The 18,174-nt window shown below is 36.4% G+C and overlaps 1 protein-coding gene across 3 annotated transcripts in view; it reads left to right on the top strand.

Annotated features, from left to right (window-relative positions):
* The window catches only part of PDE11A (phosphodiesterase 11A), a 312,968-nt gene that overhangs the window by 148,751 nt on the left and 146,043 nt on the right, over window positions 1-18,174 (top strand). For all 3 annotated transcript variants that reach the window (XM_016152597.2, XM_016152596.2, XM_036236781.1), the window contains 2 exons: window positions 15,289-15,364; window positions 17,316-17,383. In XM_016152597.2, coding sequence (XP_016008083.2) covers window positions 15,289-15,364; window positions 17,316-17,383 — 144 coding nt within the window. The remainder of the gene's footprint in view (window positions 1-15,288; window positions 15,365-17,315; window positions 17,384-18,174) is intronic.

Consider the following 18,174-nt stretch of genomic DNA (forward strand, 5'->3'; position numbering starts at 1 on the left):
ACAATATAGATTCTGACCTGCACAAGTTTAAATTCTCAGGTAGTATAGATTATCACACAGGTAAAATTTTCATGAACTTATAAAATGTCTCTACACGTGTATGCACACATACACATTCAATAAATTATAAGTTTCTTATTCTAGACTGCCAAGCTAATATCTGAAGAATAACATGAGTTTTTGGCGAGGAAGAGAGAGAAGACGTGTTCAGGCAAAGTCAAGAGAGAACGGGGAGTTAGAGAACTGAGATGAGTTAACGTGGCTAAAGGGCTGGGAAGGTGAGGCTGAAGAGGGAAACGGGCCAGATCACACAGACTTTGAAAGCCATATTAGGAGGTTAAGAATCTTAACCAGTAGCTGAGTTTTAAACAGGGGAGAAGCAGGAGTTGGAGAAGGATCACACTGGCTACAGAACAGAGGATAGGTTCATAATAATAATTGAACATTTAATCTGAAATGAGAGCTGGTCTGTGACATTGAAGACAGATAAGGATTCAGTTCTGGTCTCAGACTCCACAGCTCTTACTCATAATTTTACCTTGTGCTGTCCCCAGTGCCCAGAGTGGGAAACAATGATGGTGGGGAGGCTGGAATCTAAGTCTAACATATAACTTTAGTCAGACCATCTTTGCAGGTCTCTGCAGGGAAATTTTAAATTCGCAAAACTCAACACCTCTCTGTAGCTGCCTGAAAACCTATCCCCCAAGGCTATATTTTTCTATGTATTTCCCATATGGCTTATTTATATTCCTAGTTATAGGAGTTATGTTCAGCTAGTTTTCAGGTGGTTCTCAAGGGTGGTTGTTCTAAAATTTAGCTGAAATTTTGATGTGGTCATGAGAGGAGAGCACAGTGTGTACCTACTCTGCCATCTTGACTGGAAGTCCCTCTATTCGTTCTCGAGCATCGGGCTGAGATGCTTCTCCCTTGGAGATCCTTTCATGAACTCCCAGTCTGGGTCGGGCGTATCTCCAGTATGCTTCCTTAGGTGTCCCAACACTGACCACCCTCTAGCTCTCCTCAGTTCTGAGACATTATTTCTGAACTTTGGGAAAGTGCACAGTCCAAAGCTTCCTTAGTTCTCCTCCTAAAAGGAAGAACACTACCACCTTAGTTCTATGACTGGCAGAGTGGAAATGATGTATAGATGTCGATATTTGTATACTTTAGCATTTTGATTGGGTTAGGACTAATTTTATGAAGTTTTTCCTTTTGTTATGTTTCTTGCCTCCTTGGTTTGAAAGAAAGAATATGGTAAAAACAAATTTCTAAACACAGTTTTATGAAGAAGTGCTCTCAATCTTCTACTATTAGCATTGTTAATAGCTGAACAAACTGAAAGGCTTGCTATGTAGAAAAATCATTAAATGCCAATTTATTGTTACAAAGTCAGCCTGTCAGATTAGGTGTCAAGGGATAATGGTTGATTCCTACCCCAAATTATAGTGCTAAATTTGGTATGGATTGCTATCATTCTGCTTAGCTTTGGACCATAAAGTTAAATTCTGGGGAAACAGAATCAATAAATTACACCATTTAAAAAAGTTGGTTCATAAAACATATGTAAAGGTATAACAAAATAACATGCAATAACACCCACCATCCAATTTGAGAAAAAGAACATGATAATTACTTCTGAATCCTTGTATTGATCTTCCCTAATCCCATCTTCTCTATTTCCCACACAGAGGTAACCACTATCCAATTTGAATTTAACATTGCTTTGGTTTTCTAGATAATTTTACCACATATGTTGTAATCCCTGCCAAGTATATTATATTTTGCATGTCTCTGAAGTTTACATAAATTGAATTATACTACATGTATTCTTCTATGGCTTGCTTTTTCATTCAACATACATGTTCTTGAGTCACATGAATTTGAATTCATTTATTTATTATTTAAGGGACGTACAGGTATCCCTTGTATGAGTAAGCCTTATTTTATTTATTCACCGTAGTTTCGATGGATATTTGGATTCAGTTTCCTGCCAAGGACATTCTGTGTATGTCTCTGGTACACAGGAGCAAGAGTTTTTCTAGCATCAGTTCTTAGGAGAATAACATTCTGGTCATAGGCTATAAACACCTTTATAGGGAGTGAAAAATTCTTGTCCAATCATTGCTTTTTTTTTCTTTCTTACAAAAAGCAGCACATGTAGCAAGCACAATTAATATCTCAAAACTACTTCTTGGTAATACAATACAATGAGCTTGAGTATACCATAACCTTATGTCTACAAGTGGACTCTCACCTCATCTCTTCCTGATTAGTGATAAAGACATTTTTATATTTTTCTCCATACTTACAGTCCATTCCAATAAGGCAGCCTACTTCACTGATTGTAAAAAGAATAATATTGACTCGGGCAAAAATGCAACAGTTATTTCTGTGAGATTGGGCATAAAAATTTAATGCCCTGATCCAGTAGTTAGAAGCAGTGATGTCTGAACACAGTAAACTGTGGTAGGTTAAGCAGTCACTATTTTGTGAAATCACTCTTCTACCCTATGATAAAATAAAGCATGTATTTAGACCATTGATATTTCTTGTCCTTCCACCTAATTGCTTTCAATCTGCCATACAGCTAATTCTAGATTTTAAATGCAAATTTGAAGATGCATTATATCATGATTTTTACATGTGCTCTTTGCATGATACTAGAATTTAAAGTTATTTTTGTTTTTCTTCTTATGCCAAGGGGGAAAAAAATGGAAAGAAATTAATCAGTACAAGTGGAGGTGAGAGACCAGGGGAGAGAAAGAGAGATCTACTTAAATACAGGCATTTAGTAGATATGTCCTACAAATGTGTGTGTATTGTGTGTGTGTGTGTGTGTGTGTGTGAGAGAGAGAGAGAGAGAGAGAGAGAGTGTGTGTGTGTGTGTAAAATGTATCACACCAGGAAAAGCAAAATTATGTATTTGCTTAGGCTTCTTTCTTTCTCAAGTATATTTTGTCTGAGTAACAAATGTCAACCATTCATGTTAATAATGAATGAAACAGACTTCAGACTGAGCCGCGGCACTTCCCCAAGGGGCTAAGAGGCTGGAAGCTTCTCCCCATAAAGCCTCATGTATGATAGTGTGAATCATAAAATACAGACAAATATTTTGGATATTTTTCCATTAACATATTATTTTCCTCAAGATAAAATACAACCATGACAAAATGGAATTGCTTCATCCTTTCAGTAAAAGTAATTCTGGAATCATCTTAGAGACATATAACTATGTTGTCTTCCTACAGAGGTTTGAGTCCTCTCTTCTAGTGTCTGATACATGGATCCATATTTTTCCCCAGTAATCATAACTGAGTCATTATTTGTCAGTGGTAGAATATAAGGAAACATTTTTTTTTTTTTTTTTAATCTAGGGTTAATGACTAATGGTATTCTCCACTGGCAAAAGGGCTTGCTTTTTTGTTCTCTGCACTCACTGACTTTCCTAAATAGTTTGAGGTGGTTAACAAGAATGATAATTTTGAGAGAGATAGCATGGGGATTCTTTTTCAAAGCATTTCTTATTTTTCCTACAGATTTTATCAACACAAGTCTACATAATAGATTTTAAAATGTCAGAAACACAGTTACCCTTAACACTGTTATCTGTGCTAAATTTCTCAATGGCTGCAATGGCTAATTCTGGCAACCTGAATTTTCTTTACTGAGCAGGAAGAAGGACTCCAATTCATCAGGCAATATAGAACTCGTAAAAGTGGATTGATCTTATTTTGAGGTTTCCTACTATAGATACTTCAACTTTCAGTTAATAGAAATAGTAGAGATTTTTTTTTTTTTAATTAACAGGTGAGCAAACAGAGACTCAGGGAGCTGAAGTAATTTGCCTAAGGCTACACAGCTTCCTTGAGGCAGGACAGAGAACAGACTTTGGACCTTCTGATTCCTAATTCAGTTCTCTTTTCCTGAGCTGCTGTGTGGCGGGCTAGGGGGCAGGGAACCCACTGCTGAGGAGTTGCCTGGGCAATAGAGTGACAACCCCTTTCTTCCTCTCTCCAAAAGACATATAAACTTATGGCTGGCAGACCTACCTTTTTTTCATGTCTGTTCCATTTACCAGCTGACTAGTCTTGGGCATACTGCTTACATACATATTGTAATATGTAAAATTCCAATAAATATTTTGTAAATCATGCAGGCTTGTATAAATACCAGGCGAAGATATTAGTTTGATTGAGGACTGGTTATTTAGTTCCAAGGAGGTGCCAAAAGTAAACCCTTTTCTCTACATGAGGGGGCCTTTACACAGACCTGCAGACCAGCAGACTTTGGATTGTGGACAAGCCAAATTCCATGTCCCCTTCCTTTAGAGACATGAGTGGGGTGGGGATGGGGAGCAGGAAGAAAGAAAGTCTCTACCCACAGAAGGGAGTTAAGGGTGATTGTTTGTTGACAGTAAAGAAGGGATGGTGGCAATAATCTGACAACCTGTAGATCTTCGAGAAAGCCAGGTCTTTTCTATTCTGGTCAGAGTAGGAGCAATAGCAAGTGTCAACAGATGGGGAAAGCTGGATATATGTCCTGTGGCCTTGGGCTGACCTGGGGAGATGGTCGCCAGATCCTCCCTTATAAGGATAAGCAATATGCAGACCTAGCTTTTCACAAGAGTGGTTAGGCATCCAGGGGCCAGGTTACCTAGGTAGGTATATCAGGGATGATAAAATTTCAGGGGCTAATTGCACTGCCCAGACCCAAGCAACCCACCAATCCTTAAAATATACAGCTAAAACCCAGTCACATTGGTATAGTTCAAACACTTGTGCCTATGTTCAAACTACTATATAAGTGAAGGCAATAGATAAACTCAAAACCTGTGGCTCAATATAATAGAAGTTTAGCTTTCGCTCATGTTAACACAAAATGGATGTTCCCAATCAGTGGTAGTGGATAGGGAGGTTTTCCCTACTCCATGAATGAAATGTTCAGCAGCAAGTATGAATGAGTCTGCCAATGGACCATTTTGTGGATTCTTCAGATTTCTAAGAGCGGGTGCCAACCCCAATACATCCTCTTGTGTACATTTGGTAGTTTCATCTCCAGTTTGGACTAACACAGGAAGCTTGTCAGGTTGGGGATTTGTAATGCCAGTAGCTATTTTCTGTTAGAGATAATTTACTCTATCAAGCTTTGCTTTAGCTGTACAGCTAAAGTGTAAAGTAGATTTCCAATTTCTGTGTCTTTTCTGCCTTATAACTTTTAAGATGTCTTCTGAAACTCTGCCCAAAGATATACAGCAAGAGAATGATCCTTATTTTGAAATCTCAGTTTTGAAACTGTTGGAATCTACAGAGGAATGTTTTTAATGTGATATAAAGCTTATCCCAGGTACTGTCAGGTGCTTGCTGTGAGGGCTATGGGGCAAGTAATCATACTTGTCTTCCTGCTGGGTGTTTTCTTTATGACTGTGGTAAATATTTAATGGAATTCCCTTCTTGTGGTGAACAGAGCAACCTAGCAGGGCGAGCCACAGTGATTATTTGCCTTCTGTCTGCCTGTTCAAGTTGACTCTTAGGAATATTGCCTGCTGGGCCTGATGGCATATTTGGTTTTATGGCCAAACTCCTTAGTTTATGGGTAGAAAATTATGACAGACTGGTTTTATAAGATAGTCACAAAGCCAGAACAAAATTTCTGAGCTTTAAATTTTGCAAACTTGTGAAGATCAGGGTACGTTTATTCTGTTACAAGACTCTATGATCCTTGAAAAAGATAAAAGACAGAAATGACTTTCTAAATATAACTGATTATATTTATTTATAGTGGCTCAAGAAACATATATGTTCATGGGTTATCATATTAGTAAGGTCTAATAATTTTATTAGACATTTGCTCCTTGGGAAGAGGTATACATGTTTGTCTCCTGCAGACATTGACCACATATATTAATACCATTTATATTAATTTTCTGTTGCTGCATAACAAAAACCCATAAATTCAACAGCTTAAGACAGACACCCACTTATTATCTCACAATTTCTATAGGTTAGAAATCTGGGCATGGCACAGCTGGGTTTTCTGCTGAGGGTCTCACAAGGCCAAAATCAAGATTTTGGCCAGGCTGTGTTCTCATTTGGTTCTTGGCATTATTTTCAAAGCTCATTCAGGTTGTTGGCAGACTTGAATTCCTTGCAGTTGTAGACTAAAATTCCCATTTTCTTACTGGCTGTTGGCCCAAGGCCTCTCACAGTTCCTAGAGATTGTTGTCAGGTACTAGCCACATAGCCCTCTCACAACATGTCAGCTTCCTTAGCAGAAGAATCTTACTCCAGTTGGATATGGCAGAGGCTCACATAATGTCAGAAGTGACTTTCCTAAACACAGGAGTGGCTCTCCCAACTCTTTTGTCATATAACATAACCTAGACAAATAAGTGACAATTTTATCACAGGTCCTTTCCAGAGGGTATTATACAAATGGAGGGTGGACAGGTTGGAATCTTCGAAGACATCTTTAGAATTTTACCTATAATAAAGACAAACTGATGCACAAAATGTCTCTCTCTCATGATACAATCTTTATGTCCTGATATGGAATAATGTCCACAAAAGAAAAAAAAAAAAAGCCATTGAGAAGTATGTATAGAATATCTGTGGGTATATATACATATATATGCACATGTTTTTCTAATAGACACTTCAGACTTAACATATCTAAAACAGAGCTCACAAATTTTTTTCTCCCAACCCTGCTGCTCTCTCTGTTTCCTTATCTCTGTTAAGTCAACTCAGTCTTTCCTGAGGCACATGCCAAAATTTTTATAGGCATGTTTTTCTAATGCTGCCCATATAATTCATCAGGATGTCCAAATAGCTCTATATGCAAAATTTATTCAGAATCTGACCACGTCTCACTATTCGACTGCTACTACCCAGGTCCAAATCTCCATCGTCTCTGTACTGTTTTTTGGCCCATAGCCTCTTCTCCCTCTCTGCTTCCACTCTTCCCCTCTACACTCTGTTCTCAACACAGTAGACAAAGGCTTTTAAATTTTAAATCACATCATGTTAGAAGGTTGCTCACAAACTCTTCAAAGTCTCCTTATTTCACTTAAAAGCCAAATTCACAATTCTTTGGGAGTCTTACAATGTCCTACACAATCTGGTATCTCATTATCTACCCTCAGCCCTCACACATACTTCTCCAGCCACACCAGTCTCCTTGTTATTTGTAGAACATGCCATTCATACACCTACCTCAGGGCCTTTGTACTGGCTACATCCTCAGCTGAAATACTTGTCCCCTAATAACTGCGTGGCTCACATCCCCACCTCTTTAAAGTCGTCATTCACATGTTACCTGTGAGTAAGGTCTGTCACCCTTGGTGTTCCTAATCCCTTTTAACTTGCTCTATTCTTTCTGCCTAATCCCTAACACTTCTAACATATAATTTATTTATGTATTTTTTGGTATCGTTTACCATTTGTCTTCTCTCACTAGAATGTTAGCTCAATGAAGATGAGTATTTTGTCAGTTTTGTTCACTGTTGTATCCCCAACAACTAGAACAATGTTCAGTACATAATAGACATTATTGTTGAATATTGTTCAGTATTGTTGAATATATTATCTGTTATTTATAAATATATTAAATACTGTTAAATATATTATGTGTGAATATATTATACATTCATAGGAAAAGATGAGGTAGAACTTATACTAAACTGTTAATAGTTGTCATCTCTAAAGATGTCAAGATTAGAACTTTTGATTTTATTTTTAGTTAAAAATTTCAAGTGTTTACATTATTTTTGTAATCAGGAAAAATTATCAAGGTATTAAAATTTTTTAGACCTTTTACATTTTATGTGCAATTATATTTTACCAGGCTGTGAGCGCTCTAAAAACTATAAACCATTACTCAAAACTGGAATTGAAATAATTCAAGGTCTAACTAAATTAACTTACCTTTCTGTATCTTTGGAGAATTCAGATGGATTATTTTCTGTTGCCCTTGCCAGCATGGAGTGTCGCTGGAATTTTATGCTAAGATCCTTGTCTGAAACTGTCCCAACATGATATACATAAACTGCATTTGCAGATGACCTGCCATTGTATCAGGTGGCTTCTTGGAGTGAATACTCTATTTACAAATATTTGCACCATGGAACAATTATTCTGGCCTTGCTTTAGTTGGCACTGTGCTTATGAATTCAACTCCCAGTAGTTCGTTGCACTCTAGTGCATCATCGATGTAGCTTTCTGCCCTTCTTTTCATACTAGATTCAAAAGGACGCCTTCAAACAAACACACTAATGCATCAGCCATTATTTAGTCAACATAAGATGTAATATTCTGTTGCTTAATTTAATATTTCCTTCCATTTGTATAGTTATGGAGTGAATTTCAGAGCCATTACATGCAGGGTTTGTTGTCTGGCAGGGTTTGTTGGACCCAGTAATTAAATAGGAAAGGTTCGGCATGGGGAATGGCAGAAAATAACTAAAAAGTAGGGCAGGCCACGTGCATGAATGGTTTAGTGGTCTATGTATTTGTTACAGTTCAAGAGAGGTGGGAAACCCATCAGCACCCAAATTTCCTCTGCCATGGGAGGTCGATGCCCAGAGTTAGGGAGTTAAATTTAAGGTGTCGTGATTCTAAGTCTGATATTCTTTAATCCCATGAAGTTCTTCCATATGAAGTACTTTCCCTAATTTTCTTAAATTAAAGCCTGTTATGGACAACTCAGTAGTTCTTACCTTTGTCATGTAGCACTTAAGAATAATAGGGCTCCAGGACCTGAGATCCTTTGATGTAGAGCATTAAAGCCCATTTCGCCTGTCAGATCTTAATAGCAAAACACTCCCACAATCTGGGATGCTGAGTGCTAACCTGGGGGGACAGTTCACATCTTTTCTCTATAATGCCTTCTGGTCTGTTTGCTTCTGTTACAAAAGGGAATGTGCAAAATTGAAACCATTAAGAGTTACAGGTCTGTGGATCTGCTGAAACGCATTTGCCACTGGTAGTCTCTCAGTTATTGATACTTAGGGTAAACCAATTTGGGCTTCTTTCCAGAGAGTAGGTTTTGGTAGAGAAGATTAGACAGTGCACATAAGATTTACTGTTGACCAGTAGGGTGAGGAAGGTTAGGAATTACTAAGACTTGAATAAGATATAGAATGGTAGCTGTGGGTCCTTAAGATGAATAGTGGTCCCCTCGTTCTAAGAGTCAAACAGACTGCTGCACAGGTGGTGGAGACTTGCTTCAGTTCTAAGCCCAAAGATCAGTAGTTTTGTTAGGAGTGCGTTTGTCAGGGATTTAAGGAATCATTTGTAGGGAGTGTTCTAGAAGCCATTAGGACTGATCTCATGTGCTGGTAAAGTAGGCAAAACGAAACTGCCTCTCTAGTCTTTCAGGGAAATCAAAGGACTGGTTAGGAACATCTCCTTTAGCTTGTCCTAGTACCAGAATTTCTCACCAGGAGATTGCTTGGGGAGGTGGGGCAGGATAAAGTATTGCTTTAGGTTATTGTTAAATTCGTACATATTTTTCTAGGGAAAGGAAACATGTTGCACATTAACGACTAGTATTACGTTATCAGCAATTCATTTAACATTTCCTTTGACCACTTTTAAGAGGCTGGAAAATATGACAAATATGTTTGATGGCTCCAAGAGAGAAACCATCTTTAATTAGATTCATTAACTGGAAAGACCCAATGAGGACAGAGTTTGGATAAAATTTTTAAGAAACATCTTTAATTGGAAAGAACAAAGCACTTCCAAATAATATATCTATTTTAACTATAGCCTCCTAGACAGACTGCTTAGTCTCACATGGCCTAATGTTTGGAATTCTAATGATATGAATTTTAAACTGAGAATGATTGAGCAGGGACTCTGTGAAACGATGGGACTGATATTTTGGAGCAGGTATTGCTTTCAATATAAGTGATATTTACATTTTTTAAACACTTTACAAATTTTGAAACTCTTTCACACACACATTTTCATAAAACAACTTGGAAAATAAGAAAAAGCATAAAGAAGCAAAGATGAGAATATACTATCATTCCAAAATTTGGAGATAAACAGTATTAACATTTTAATGTGCCGAAGATAAATGTTGATGACAAAATTGAGGCATGGAGAGTTTGGGTTACTTGGTTAAAGTCAGTAGACTGATATTTTTGAGCTCCATTGATTGGTATGATCTGGAGACTTGGAGTTATCTGATGAACAGAGATGATTCTTTCCTTCATACTTTCTTATTCCTCTTTATCCCTGTTTGGGATTCATTCTTCAGAGATCTTGTTCAGCTATGATGAATTTCATTTATCATCTCCTTCAACTCCTGCACAGAATGATACATGCTCCTGGGCCTTGCCATTTCATAAGGACATATAAATTGACTTGGATTAGTTTAACTTTCCAGAAACAATAGCCACTGCCACAAACAGACAACGAGGGCCTTGCCTGAATGATTTTAAAATCACTCTCATCATACTCTGCCCTCCTTCCTTCTCCCCCTCTGCCGTCCTGTTAAGCTCATCGAACATGCTAATCATCACCAGCCTCTCTTCCCTATTCTCAGCAAGTCAGTGCTGGCTTCACTGCTATCGCTCAACCACAGTGGGAACGATTTGAAGACACTCAGCATTTTCTGTTGCCTCTCCTCTCTTCTGTGCTCAGCCTGCGCAAGACTAGCTCTGGACCGATGCAGCTCTGCTCTCTCAGTGTGGCCTTCCTCCTCCAGAACTAATCACTTACCTTCTGTTCCTGATCCCTGATTTTCTTCCCTTGACTACCTTTGCCATCAGTTATTCTTCTGTGTTATTAAATTCAATAACCTATTTTTCGCTGCTTATCCTATTTGACTACTCTGCAACATTTGACACAATTGTTTCCCTCAAGTTCTATTTAAAAGATAACTTTTTCCATCGTGTACAACTAATTCATTATCTAACATTTAGAAAATAGAAATAGCAATTTAAAAATTCCCGTAGGCACTGTTCTTTCACAATGTGTAGATATAACGAATCATCATGTTGTATATTTTAACTATATTACAGTTTTGTCAATTATACCTTAATAAAGCTTGGGGGTAGAGGGAAGTATCACTGGTCGAATATCACCAGTATCACCTCTGGCAAGAGGTGAGCAGGAATGGAGGGATGAATAGGTGGAACACAGAAGAATTTTAGGGCAGTGAAATTACTCTGTATGATACTTTGATATTAAGTATGTGTCATGATAGAGTTGTCAAAACCCAAAGAACGTACATCATCAAGAGTGAACCTTAATGTAACTAGGGACTCTGGGTAATAATGGTATATCAGTATGGGTTTATCAGTTATAACAAATGTACCACTCCGATGTTGATAGAGAGGGATGTATGTGCCTGTGTAGGGGAAAGGAGTATATGGGAACTCTCTGTACTTGCACTCATTTTGCTATGAACCTAAAATTGTTCTTAAAAATAAAGTCTATTTAAAAAGTAAGTAAACAAATAAAAGCTCCCATAGTCAAATATTCAGAGGGAACTATTGTGGTCATAATTTTTCAAGGATTTTCCAAAGTATATAATAGGTATTTATATACCCACAAACACCCATATTGTTATCATTTAATATATTAAAATTTTACATGTTAATAAATATTCTTCCATAGCATGATTTTAATTAGGTGGATATAATTCCATTGTCTGGATATACTATTTACTTAACTAACTCCCATTAGTCTAATATTCAGATTATTTCTAACATATCATTATAAATAATGCTGCAGTTCATACTTTTATATGTAAATTTTTTATATGTGAATAGCTAGGATAATTATCATAGCATAAATTCCTAGACATGAAAGTGATAAGTCAAAGGTTATGTAGACATTTTAGACTCTGGGTACACATCAATAAATCTGTCTCCAGAAGGATTGTAGGAATGTGTTCGTACATGAGAAATGCTATAAAGCCTTGAGTTAGGAGTTAGAGCTTTAGAGTTCTTTTCCATTTCTGTCACTGACCCCACCCTTTTCTTTCTGTCCTAAATACTGTGTCCCCTCAGGTTCAATTTTTCATCCCTTCTGTCTTTTTCTTGGACAAGTTCTCCCTTGGTGGTTTTACCCACTCGGTTAACACCGGAGGCCGATGACTCCAAGATTAATATATCTCTAGCACCTCTTTCTCTCCAGTTGCCATTGGAATTGTGATGAGTGTCAACCTGGATTCAGTATCATTTCCATCAAACTTCCTGTGTTCCCACCACCCTTACTCAAACTAGAAACTTCAGTGTTATCCTCCATGGGGATGGGAGAACACATACTCCCATCTTCCTATAATATAAAAAATTATTTGGAGAAACTACAAATCATTTTGTTAAAAAAAAAACAAAAAACTTTCATTTCACTGGCAAACAGCCTAAACTTCGTTTTTCTCACTACCAGCTTCTCAAGGTATCTCTTTCGTTGTTTCTCTCAGTCACTCCCTGTTCCTTTTCTTCTTGTACTGTCAACTCTTTCCCTAGCTGCTTCAGATTTCCTAGGAGAGGTTAGGTAGATCCTATGGTTGCCCTGCAGTTGGCAGAAGTAATCGTTTCTACTGCTCAGTGCTGGTTTGAGACCACCAACAAATGAGTATGACCCTCAGAAAAACACAACAGACCCAACCATTCCAGTGCTGCTCGGGCTAGCCCAAGTCTGTAGAGTATCCCTCTCAGACCTCTCTAAAATCGACTTCCTTTTCTTCAGGTTCACTAGCATTGCTGTAATTCAGACATTATACCTTGGGAGAAGAAGAAAAGCACTTTATTATTTTGGAAGATAATTTTGATGGATGTGTTTGTCATTGTCTGGTTTCTTTTGAACCAATCTCTCCAATTTCAAGGTAGTTAATCTCTTATGTTAAAGGAGGATATTAACAGTATTTACCTCATAGAGTTGTTTTAATAAGTATATGAGATAACACATGTGAAAGCACTGAACAGGGTACTTGATATGGAATGAACATCCAGAAAATGTTAGCTTATCATCATCATTGTCATCTTCGTCTTTGAACACCTACTTTTAAAGTTCTAAAGCTGTTCCTGATTTCTCTGAACAGTCAGTTGCTGGCTTTTCTATAGTGTTTTGAACATTCTTTACTTGGACACTTATTTTATCTTAACTGTTTCTATCTTTACTAGACCGTGAGTGCCTCAAGGGTCATAACTGTTTAAGTCCATTTTTATATCCTTGACACCCAGCAATGTGTCTGGTGCATAGAAGATGGTAAATAAATATATGTTGAAAGAGTTCACTGAGTCAATGATTTATGCCATGTTTTTTTTTGTTTGTATATGGAATTCTCAAAAATCAATTGATATAATTTACTCTGTTAATAAACTAAAAGAGAAAAAAGTCAAATGATTAAAAGGCATAGAATTTAAGAGTAAGATAACATGATGTGCCTAGAAAATTCAAAACACCACAGATGAGATATTAAAGTTAGTAATTGAATTTAGCAAGATTGATGGATGCAAGTTCAATATACAAAAACCAATTATATTTTTATATGCCAATTGAAAGCATTAGAAAATAAATTATTAATACCATTTAAAATAACATAAACTTTTAAAACATCTGGTACAAATATAACAAATTATATACAAAACTTTTGCATATAAAACTATAAAAGTTTGCTTAGAGAAATTTTAAGAACCCTAAACCAAGGAATGCTATGGATTTAAAGACTCAATTTTGTAAGGATGTCAGTTCTCTTCCAAATTGATTGATAGACTCAGTAGAATCCCAATAAAAATCTCGGCTGTGTGTGTGTGTGTGTGTGTGTGTGTGTGTGTGTGTGTTAACTTCAAGTTGATTCTAAAATGAGTATGGAAATTCCAGGGACCAAAAATGGTCAAAACAACCTTAGAGGAGAAAGACGAAGTTGGAAGATTTATACTACCAGATGCCAAGACTTATTATAACACTCTTATTTAAGGCAGTATGGTATTGATATAAGGCTAGACACATAGATCAGTAAAGTAGAATAGAGGATCTAGAAACAAATCCAAACATATTTGAACATTTGATTAATGAAAAAATGTAGTACTGCAGAATGGTGGAGAGAGGTATCCGCCCCCTGTCTTCAAAAAAAATGGTGCTGGGTCAATTAGATATCCACTGGAAAAAAAAAAAAAGAATCTTGACTCAACTCAAACTATACCCCCAAACCATCTTTAGTTGGATTATAAATCTAAATGTGAAAGTTAAAAGTTAGAACAATAAAGATTCTAGGAAAAGAGTCATTTAGGAGAATATCGTCATGAGCCAACAGTAGGGAAAGGTTACTTGAACAAGATCAAAACAGTACTAAAAGAAACTAACATATTAGTATTAAGAATTCTTAAATTTAATTCTTAAAATTAATTTTCCAGAGGAAACTGAAAAAAAAATTGAAATATAAAATTTAGGTATGTAAATTAACTTCCAGTTTAAAATTGTTAAAATATGTAGCTCTTAACTTCCACAATGAATATTTAAAAATATAAAAATATATTTTTATTCCAATTATCATGATCCAAAACCTTGATATATTATTTTTTTCTCCTAGAGTATTGGGATGGCAGGTTGACCTTTTTTCATTAGAAATCAAGGTCACATTAACACATGAAACCTAATCTTTAGGAGCTCTTATCTAACAGTTCAAATATGGACTATTGGTTTTAATATTAAGTGCAGCTTGTCACTGACAGATGTTTCTCTGATCTGGTAATTATACCTTCATAATTTAAATATGTCATGTCTTGACAATCTGTTAGGGTACAGAATGAAGCTCTTTGAACTTCTGCGTTTATCTTTTGCAATTTCATTTTTTTTGTATATGATTTTATAATATACACAATAAATTAGTAATGTTAAAAATGTAGGTAAAGTAAATATACACATGGCAGCATTATAGATTCAAGCATTTTTACTAACAGATGTGCCCAGACAAGGAGAGATAATTGACCACTGGTTTAATTAAAATGCTCAGAGAAGAGTCTGTTGCCTGAATTCTTTTCTGGAGGCATGATCATGATAAAGACAGTTTTACATCAAGTTCTCTGTGTCTGTAGGGATTAGGGAGGTAGTGTTGGCATTGGGTGTCTTGCTTGATTAGGCTTGATTTCCTTGGGATGTTCATAGTGATATTTTAAATTAAAAGAGACAGGTGAGTATATGTACTAAAATTAAGTTATAATGTGTCTTTTTAAACTTTTGAAAAATATATTTGTTATGAAGAGTGGTAATATATAAATCAGAAGTGAATAAATAGCATTTAATTTTAATTAACTACTTTCTTATATCCTAGGCTGACCAGATATCTGGTTTTCACATAAGATCAGTTCTCTGCGTACCTATTTGGAATAGCAACCACCAAATAATTGGTAAGACATTATCTAAGTGTTTACACATTTTTTTTAAAGAAATACAAATTTACTTTAAAATATACCCATATCTTTTTTATGTGTTTCCCTTTTTATGTCCAGGACTAACCAACTTATGTCTCATACTCTTGTGTAATCTTATAAGTGCAGACTCCTGATGAATCAATATTAATCAGGACAGTGAAAAAATATTTATTCCCTTAAATAAATAATATTTAATAATAAATAATATTTCCTTAAATAAATAATCAGTAATTTTGTAGTTGTATGAGGCCTTAGAAAGCAAGTAATAGGATTCTCTTATCTTATCTTGTGAAAATTGAGGCAGAGAGAGAGAGGGAGGTGGGAAGGGAGGGAGAGAAGGGTGAGGAAGGGAAACAGGCAGGGAGAGAGGGGTTGGGGGGCGGGGAGAGAGAGTGAGAGAGAGGGAGAGAGAGAGTATGTGCATAAAGACAAATGGAGTCACAGAGTGAGCTGGTAGCCAAGTCAGGACTAAAACGCAGGCATCTGAACTCATAGTACAGACTTGACCATTGCATCTATATACTTTTTACATTTATGTTTTTACACATAAATTAAATGCGAAGGAAGAAAGAACATGCTTTATTATACTGAACACTTATCTTTCTGCCTGGATACTTCTGGAATAGGCTGCACTTTCCACAGAATAAGGGAACCGTGGGCCAAAACAACTTCCAGTTTTTCTCTCCCTCCCTATTCTTATGATTTTCCCTCAAAAACTCAGTCAGAAAAATATCAAACCTAAGAAGTCTAAGCAAGAAGAGGTCAATGGTTGAACTAAAGAAGTCATGAAGGATGTAGACATTAGTTAAAATTATTGAAACACAATAAAAATAGGATATTTTTCTAGGAGACATAAGGTAACTCATGTACCTATTTGCCTCTCTTTGCTTCCCCCAAGGTTACCTCTTAAACTCCAAGACACTGCTACTGACCAAATAATTTTAAGGCATTGTGACTTATCTCCCTGATGGGAAATTAGGTGTTTTAAAAATACAAGCATGCTTTAGAATTATAGCTGTTTTTCGTTTGTAGTAAATGGTGACACAGAGAAATGGCTTTGAAGATTGTTGAATTTTTCTGGTTAAGCTTCTGTGTTTTGATAGTCATGCCCTCAAACATCTGGTATAACGCTGGGCATGAACTTTGTAAAGAGGAAGCACACGTAAATTAATCATGTGAGAACTGTATGTACTCCCCTGGCAGCAGGCAACAGAACTAGCCTTGCTTTGAAGGTTAACTCTATCATAATTCCTAACATTTCTTGAATGTTCACTCCATTCATTATCTCATTTAATCTTAATCTTCATCACCCTCTGAGATAATTAACATTAACCCTCATTTTACAGATGAGGAAATTCAGTGCTAAGAAAGTTAGGTAACTTGTTCAAAGTAACACTGCTGATGCCACGTGGAGTTGAAATTTGAACCAAGACAGTCTAACTCCAGAGCCGATGTTCATAATCACTGTGTCATACTGCCTCACACAAACGTGGTGCTTCTGGGAATTGAAAAAATAAAAAATTATATGGATAGATAGACAGACAGACAGACAGATAGACAGATAGATACAGATATAGACACAAAGTTATATGTATTCCATTAGGTATACATTTACATGTGTGTATATATGCCAGATTTATCAGAGTTATTGCGCACAGTCATCCTGAAAACCATTTTTGGGAATTAGATTTATGCTTGGTAAAACTCTAGGCTTCATCAAGACCTAGTCTGGATATCGCAGCATGGAAAGTAGACTGCATTTCTGTACAGCTCAGATCTGCTCTCGTGGAGACATCAGGTGCTAGAGAAACCAGAATAAACTGAGTGTCTCAAGTTACTGAAGGCATCAAGTCAACCGGGCTTACTTATTGGAGTGACACAGTGTCCGGTGCTGAAAATGACCACATATCCCAAACTCTTCCCACAGGAGTGGCTCAAGTGTTAAATAGACTTGACGGAAAACCTTTTGATGATGCGGACCAACGGCTTTTTGAGGTAAAAATAAATTTGCGAACCAAGGGTTATAGCTGAGACATCAGTAGTCTCCTGGTTGTAGCTTGCCCGAATTTGTAAGGATAAATACTTATTAATTATCGTTATACTAAAATAGTTTGACAGAGCTTAAAGGAAGATTTAAAGAATACATTAATGCTTTGGTAAGATTTGATTCTCTTTTTTTACTAATTAGGTTATTTCTGAACCGTTGATTATTTTTATCTTAATTTTATTACAGAACTGAATTGCCCACTCTTTTCTCCAAAGTGTTAATTGTCTTATCTTTGTCTTGTTCAGGGGTGTTCAGAGTCATGAGACCAGTTGTACTGTCATTACCTTTCTTATGTTTACAAGCTTCCTTTTACTCCTGTCTGCCCTCTAGCTAGGGAGCTTGGCCTTGAGCAGGCTTCAAGTGACCAACATGAAAACTCCAGAATTATTTTTTTCTAGCCAAGAACACCTCACAGCTTCTCTACTAACTGGTTCTAAATCAGTTCTCCTTCCTCTTAACATTTAACTTATGGATATACACGCATTTGGTTTCTTTACCAAAATATTTTATAGCCTAGCTGCTGAAAGAGGTTACTTTGGTTAAACAGAATGGAATTACCAAAATCAGTCCACAACCTAAATAAAAAATACATTTAAACAGACCGTAAGCATGTTTTTGAATATATGACGTTTCTTCGCAATGACATTAAATTAATAATTTTTTCTGATGTGCAATGTGAGCTATAAAGCCGTTCCATGACAATAGTAATTAAGAATGTTAATGTACATATTTCCCCAAG

This window comes from Rousettus aegyptiacus, unplaced genomic scaffold (assembly GCF_014176215.1).
Source record: "Rousettus aegyptiacus isolate mRouAeg1 unplaced genomic scaffold, mRouAeg1.p scaffold_m13_p_2, whole genome shotgun sequence".
NCBI lineage: Eukaryota > Metazoa > Chordata > Mammalia > Chiroptera > Pteropodidae > Rousettus > Rousettus aegyptiacus.